We start from the raw sequence: 6,797 nt of genomic DNA, 5'->3' as shown, positions 1-6,797 counted from the left end.
TCCTGAATTGTTTAATTCAAGAAATTCTGTCCTCGAAAAACAAGTGGCACCGTCGGCCATCATATGACGAGGAATATAAAAAAAAAGTGGAAAATTTTCTTAGAATTCAAATAACCTCCGTGAATGGGCGTTTATAATACCCAAAAGTTTGTAATCGATGGTCGCTAATGCTAGCTTTTTACCGCCGGCTCCATAAATTCTAAAAGAACATGGCTGAGTGGAGTGGCTGTGTGTGGTTATTGTCTAGGATCGCTTCGGTTGTTTACTAGGTAGATTTCTTGACAAATTGGCCACGGAGCTCTTGTGGATTCGAGCTGCTGATCAACACCAGGAAACCATACTGCTTTCCTAGCTGTTTCATTTTTTTATACCCGTAATGTTATCATACCCTTTGTGAGGTATTCGTACCGCTGCCTCCTTTATACATTTTGAACTTATGAACTTTTCACTCCAAATAATGACGTTCTCGATGACCCGTGACGCTTGCTTCACAACTATGGAGAACAGTATACTTCTTTTCAACTATCAACGTTTCGCAGTTTTTCTTTTATTTTAAACATTAAATCCGCATCCGTGGCTCCGTTTAACCTGGAATGGTTAAGCAGCAGGTCGTCTAGAATATAAAGAATGCACGCGTACTTTACAGGTTTTGTCGCGCCTTTACCGTCTTCTCTGTTCAGTGGCCGAGTGCGTCCGCAAGCTTCTTGTTTCTCCAGGCAAAAACATAATTTCGAAACTGTAAGTACCCAAGTCCAGTGCCTATTTTCTGAATTCGATTCGCTATATGTGTATGGTTTTTTTTTTTCGACCAAACAAAGATGATAACGGACGACGGTCTGTTTGCACTATGAGGTGCCTCCCTTCAAGATAATTGCGGAACTTAACGGTTGCCTCCCACCAAACCGCTAGCGACTCTTTCTCTTTCAACCTATCGGTAATTACGTTCAATAAGATGTCTACCACTGCCAATGACGTAATAAAATATTGGATCGCACGTCAGGTTCACAATATGATTCGGACAGTACACGATCGATTCTTATAGGTTAAGAAGTCGAATTTTTGCATGTTTTAATGGCTATTCTTAATCTAGATTCCGTTAGAGCGTTACGCTTTCTTTTGTTAAATTGTACAGAGACGATAATCTCGTAATCCGGTCAGGAATGAAACAGGAATAACAGCTGATCAGGCCTAACGCCGATTTTACCTAATATCTCTTTAACGGGCTTGGCGCATCTTCAATTGCTTCAACTTTATCAATTATTGGTTTTGATTTTTCTCGGCCCAATACATTATCCAGAAGCTGCGATTCGGCTATCTTACTTAAGCTTCAATCTCAAGTTATATAGAGCATTCAGAATATAACCTCTTAATTAAAGTGATCTTGGGGACCGTTTGAGTTCACTATTAATATGTGACCCAGTTGGTATACCAGTCTATACAAGCCGGTTAGTACCATCTCTAGGGTGCACTGGAAGTAAGCTGGTGGTGAATTAAGACCATTTGATACCTTATTTTACTGGAATAGACTATTGTGCGTTACAGTTGTTGTTCTTTTTGAATTCTGGACGCATCATTTCGGTCTATTTTGGTAAACAAAGTTGTTAATCCCGGCAAATAGGTCATTCGTCTTTGGCAGTGGATACCTCTCAAGCTGGGCTGCCTTTATCGCCATTATCCTCAGGTATACATAAACACAAATTTGTTTGGGCTCTTTTAGGACATCAACAATACATAGGAGAATTCTGCACCGCATTTTTGAAAAAACGCTGATATTATTTACCCGCTATCTGTCATGTGAGCGTCCTCAAGCAATTACTTTATTAGTAATCAATATGACAAGTTGTATCCGTCGACCATCGATACAGTTAAACTTCTGGTGGCTGTGACGAATTTGTGTCACCTATCCTACGGTAGGAGACACAGCACTATAAGGATCATTGGCACTATATATTTATTTGGTGCCTTTTCTTGTACAACTTTATTGCGCGCCGCTTTACGCTTTCTGCTTCTTTTGACTTTCACACAACGTTTGCTCGCCCCGGACAAATATTACAAGGAATCCTTAATACAGTGTGGTGAAAGGGCCGACGTGCAATTTAAACTACAATACTACATACACCTTTTGAACAATTTGAGCGTTTTGAGCCCTTGTATTTTTGGGACATTCGGCATCGGATTATTAAGAGCTGAACATGCCAACAAGGAGTTCTTCAGAATTCTTTATAACTACATTTGGTTATATACTATTTGCAAATCGTATTATATTTGTTATGTGTAGTTTTTATATAGATTTATCGAATGCTTCAAAAACTTGTCACCACTTATGGTATTATGACTTTAAATACTATACGAATTGCTTGTTTCCTCTTGTCGCTGAACAAGGAGTTTTTTGAAATGTCTGACGAACACATACAAACAACAAACAATTGTTTAGAAAAACGGTCGTTTCGAATGGAAAAGATCAACCAATTTAGGGTATAAGTGATGACACTCGAACCACAAAAGCTTCACTAACAGATTTCCGTTTAACAGAGTTCCTATTATACACGCAACCCCTCTCAATCAAATCGTCTGACTGTTTATTTATTTTTTTCTTTAAAGTCAAACTTTTTTGCTCCTTGTGCACAATGAATATCTTATCACGTATAAGACTTTTGATTATTCTCCTCTATATCGGGTCTTTCTACAAGGTTTTTTCTCAGTTCTCTATGTCTCTTAAATTAGAAAGTCTAATAATAGGTGTAGAAGAAGCTTGTCGTTCGCCTTCTTAAAAGTAATTCCTTCAGCCAATTTTCATAGTTTGTTATGGCTTGACCACCATTTAATCCTTGATTTGCTGCGCCATATGTTTTCAGTTCCCTTATTTTATCGATTTCGGTAGTTGCTTTTCATTTACAGCCGCATTAGTGGCTGTGAACACCACTTATCAAACGTTTTGTAGCTTATTTTATCCGGCATATCCACAATTTAAGGAGCCTAGTATGTACCTGTACAAAGTTTTCCCGTTTAGAATAGAAAACTTCTCAAAGTACCCTCGGCTCAGTTAAAACCACTTCCGTCGTCTGTCTATTGACGCTACGAGTAATGTCTGCCACAACGTAGGATTGCTCTATGTGCGACTGACCAAGCTCTTTTTTCGAAATGTATAGATTTGCTGCCGTACAATTCCGTAAAAGGCCTATGAAATAATTTAGTTGTGCAATTACATATCTGAAACTTTAGCAATTTGTTTGAGGAATATGTGCTGAATGTTCTTAAAGTAATGCAGTGGAAATCACCTAACTCGAAATAGTCTTTTTGCGCATTCAGTTCTCGAACAAGTGGTGGATCTCTTTTAGTATACGACACTGATTGTGCTAAAATTCCTGGTCTAAAGCAGTATCGCTTGAAACTATGTCTACAAACGATGCTAAGAAACCTCTAGGCGGTAATCGACAAGAATCAAATGATGTTACCGACGGCATCGGCGGTCCGGCTAATGGAGCCGACTTCCTACTGCCGTACATTGATCCCTCCAGACGGTATAGTGATGGTAACCGATGGCGATCTAAGCGTTCCCGCTGCGTGGACCGTCTTCGCCTGGAGGGGATTAACCAGCGAATAGAGTTTTACGATCGACTCCAAAAGGTGTTGATGACTCGTCGTAGCCTGTTGCATGGTAAATTGAAAGGAGAACTTCTGTGTGTAGAAACCGGACAAAGTGCACATTCATGTAAAACTGCTATCGATGACAGAGAATTATCAAAGCTCTCGACTCACGTGCTTAACTTTATACCAAAAGACTCTAACCTAACTAAAAATATTTCTCAAAATCTTGCCAACGATGCAAATGAATCCTTACATGACCTCGTCACAAACAGCACTGCAAGCATATTGGAATTTGGATTTGGTACGTCGTGAGGGAAAAATACGCTCCCGCTTATCCAGAAACAGTATTGGAATGCTCATTTGTGTAACGTTTTTTTTTTATGTTCCAATACATTAACAAATATCCTGATTTCGTGTAATGCCATTATATTGGGGTGCCTGGAATCATTTACATGAGTTTGTACTTGACTCAGATTAAACTACATAGTATACAGTATTAATCTAGTTTTTTCCTACGTAGTTTATCGAAATGAAGAGAGTTCCTTGGTGCTCTATGATACCAATATCTTCCTACACCTATTCTTGGCACCAAATATATACTGCGAGTTTTTCTTTAGGCAGACAAGTTGACTATTTCATCAACAAATTACAAGCTAGTCCAAGAAGAACTATGACTTCATAATTACCCTCTGATTTTTGTTTGTTCCGCCATCGCCAAATGTTCTCATCCACACAGTGTCGTTAGACTAGTGTATTATATACATTGTACACATACTATGTTATACTGAGAAGTAACTTCCAGACGAAACAGAAGAAAACAACACATTTTAATATTAATAGTATTTTCTATTAGATCACTATTATGCTACAAAGTCATTGCTGCTGCCGACTCAGGCAAAATAGACACCTGCGTTCGTTTGAAAGCCGAGGATCCACATGACCTGCCTGCCAAAAACAACAACACATCTTTAAAACTAAACGCACACACATTTGAATCAGGCGAAATGTTCGTTGTTGTTCGAATTTACCTGTTAATTTGTAATATAATCAATAAACGGTATGTACATTTTAAGGTAATCTTGACTTTGTTTGATTCCATAGATTCAGCAAAGTAGATAACAGATCCTTTCAATCGCACTTCAAAGCTAATTTTTTGTTCTAGTTTCCAAGCTAGTTTTGGCTTATCGATAGGGTTTTGGGGGAATTCGAATATGTAACAAGAGTTACGAGTTTGACATGAAACAAGCTTTCAAAGCTAAACGGTTTTCATTTCTTAGCTGGCATCGGGTATGAAAAGTGACTCACATTTATCGGTCTATATGAAACGTAATGCTACTGTTTCTGCTTCTACTTCCCTTAGAATCTACTTCAAATCCTGACGCTAAGGTTACTGTGACCCAGCAGCAGTTTGGTGTAAAGCCCCGCCCCAAAGGACAAGGGCTTCCAAATTTAACGGGCATAGACAAAGTTACACAGCATTCTCTTGGGAGCGGTGATGGTTCGATGAAGGATTTGTTTGCCGGCATCGGTCAGCATTATGATGAGGAACTTTCATTCAGTTCAACATGCTCGGATGCTGAGCGTGATTGGAAACTTGCTGAAGAGTGTGTATTCACTTCTACCTTTTTCTAACTGGTAAATTTATACGTATACTCAAACTTTTAATTGGCTTATAGAGTCTGTCAAGTTCGGGCAACTTATTTATATACGGTAGAAATAACTATATTGTTGTGCACTGGTATTAATTTTTCATAAAATATTCTGATTCGCGTGCATATGCTATTAGGTTCAACACTTCGCTTGGGATGGAAATGATACAGTTTCGGAGAGAAATTGAGGAGATTTTGGCAGACCATCCAATGGGAATTTTGTTCCCCGTGGAACTTACAGGAGCTTATTACTCGAAAGTTGGACGACCCATCAAAAACTGTACACAGGTGCGCCATCTTTAAAAGGTCAATTCACCTCTTGTTGCAGCTAAATACAGATTTCGTTGACAGAATATTAGTAAACTAGGTTTGTGTTCTCCTGTTTTCACTACTTAGAACAGTGCCTATGAAACTTGCTCGCCCTTAAGAGTCTATACAGGTATAAAAAAGGAAATTGAAAATAAAAAAAAAACAATGCTCTCTCTAGTATTGTTCTTACGTTCTTCTAGTCCAGGTTTAGCCTTCTATTATAGGTACTTCATAGTGCTAGGTGAAGGCTATGTTTCTATTTTATTGGCAAGAATATCTAAGTTTTTACTCGTATTGTGTTTAAACCTTCACATACATCAAATATTGTGAGTACCGTAAAAGCGAATGGGTGGCAAAATATGTCCGACCTTTGCCAATGTGATCCACTGCCGGTCAAAATGGACGGTAAATGTAATAGTAAATGGAATATTATGTGTTCTAGCTAGGTACAGTTATTACAATATTGAGAAGTAAATATTATCCAACTTTCATTTCGTCGTATACTTACCAAACAGCTTCCGCCCGCATAAAGTAAGAATAAAATTTAAAGACCTATTTTCTGGTTATCTAATCTAATTTTTTAAATTTTCTTTTGGTATGTAATATGCTTCTCTGCGCAGGACTTCTCGTTCGAAGCACTGTATGCTTGGCTGCGGTGTTTCACGTCCCTTGATATCTCGCGACTGATCCTCTGACGGAATAAATGGCTTTTCTCACTATGGGTTATTTGTTTGCCTTGAGAAGCCTAGAATTGCATTTATTAAGCTCGGAGCTTTTCTTCATTTCAAAGTATGTACGTCTGGCGTTTTCGACTATGAATCATGGATATTGCCATGCATAATGCCATTGGATCATGTAAACATAGAATCAAAGTATCAGAAATATGGGTTGGTAACAAGGTACAAAATCCTACTCAAATCAGTACCATGCACGAAAAAAAGCTGAGTCTAATCATATTGTTGAGTCACCAATCTTCATCGTTAGCAGTCGTTTGAACTTGCATACAAAAATACTGTACATCGCATTTGCTATATTTAGTCGAGTACATATGTTTTAGTTACGATATGCTTGCTAGAATCAGATTTAGCTACGGTAAGATTTAGATCTCGCAGAAACATGTAGTCTGCCTAAATAAAGGTTATGTCTACTCCAACATATCGAGAAGGTTTTTGAAGTTTTTATTCTAACGTTGTATGGTATATTACACCGAGCCTCGCAGACTAGTCAAGCTTGACATTTTGTAAGACCGCT

General features: G+C 38.3%; 1 protein-coding gene across 3 annotated transcripts; it reads left to right on the top strand.

Annotated features, from left to right (window-relative positions):
- The first annotated feature begins 3,028 nt into the window (after positions 1-3,028).
- LOC111272647 (uncharacterized) lies at positions 3,029-6,710 on the top strand. Of its 3 annotated transcripts, none has more exons than XM_022854227.2 (4): positions 3,055-3,889; positions 4,949-5,192; positions 5,375-5,525; positions 6,167-6,710. In XM_022854227.2, the coding sequence occupies exons 1-4, from the start codon at positions 3,394-3,396 to the stop codon at positions 6,239-6,241; spliced, it is 966 nt and encodes a 321-aa protein (XP_022709962.1). In that variant the 5' UTR covers positions 3,055-3,393; the 3' UTR covers positions 6,242-6,710. The 3 variants fall into 3 exon arrangements, with proteins under 3 accessions (XP_086829465.1, XP_022709962.1, XP_022709970.1); XM_022854235.2 differs by having other exon boundaries at positions 3,057-3,658; XM_086973339.1 differs by lacking the exon at positions 6,167-6,710 and having other exon boundaries at positions 3,029-3,889; positions 4,949-5,223; positions 5,375-5,510.
- The last annotated feature ends 87 nt before the right edge of the window (positions 6,711-6,797 follow it).

This window comes from Varroa jacobsoni, unplaced genomic scaffold, assembly GCF_002532875.2.
Source record: "Varroa jacobsoni isolate VJ856 unplaced genomic scaffold, vjacob_1.0 scaffold_188, whole genome shotgun sequence".
NCBI classification, from domain to species: Eukaryota; Metazoa; Arthropoda; class Arachnida; order Mesostigmata; family Varroidae; genus Varroa; species Varroa jacobsoni.
Note: the sequence above shows the minus strand (reverse complement) of the source record. Positions and strands in the feature narration are given on the sequence as shown.

Coding starts and splice junctions, on each gene's coding strand:
- LOC111272647 (XM_022854227.2), top strand. CDS start 3,394: ATGTCTACAAACGATGCTAAGAAACCTCTAGGCGGTAATCGACAAGAA. Junction 3,890..4,948: donor CATATTGGAATTTGGATTTG/GTACGTCGTGAG, acceptor TACTTCCCTTAG/AATCTACTTCAAATCCTGAC. Junction 5,193..5,374: donor GATTGGAAACTTGCTGAAGA/GTGTGTATTCAC, acceptor ATATGCTATTAG/GTTCAACACTTCGCTTGGGA.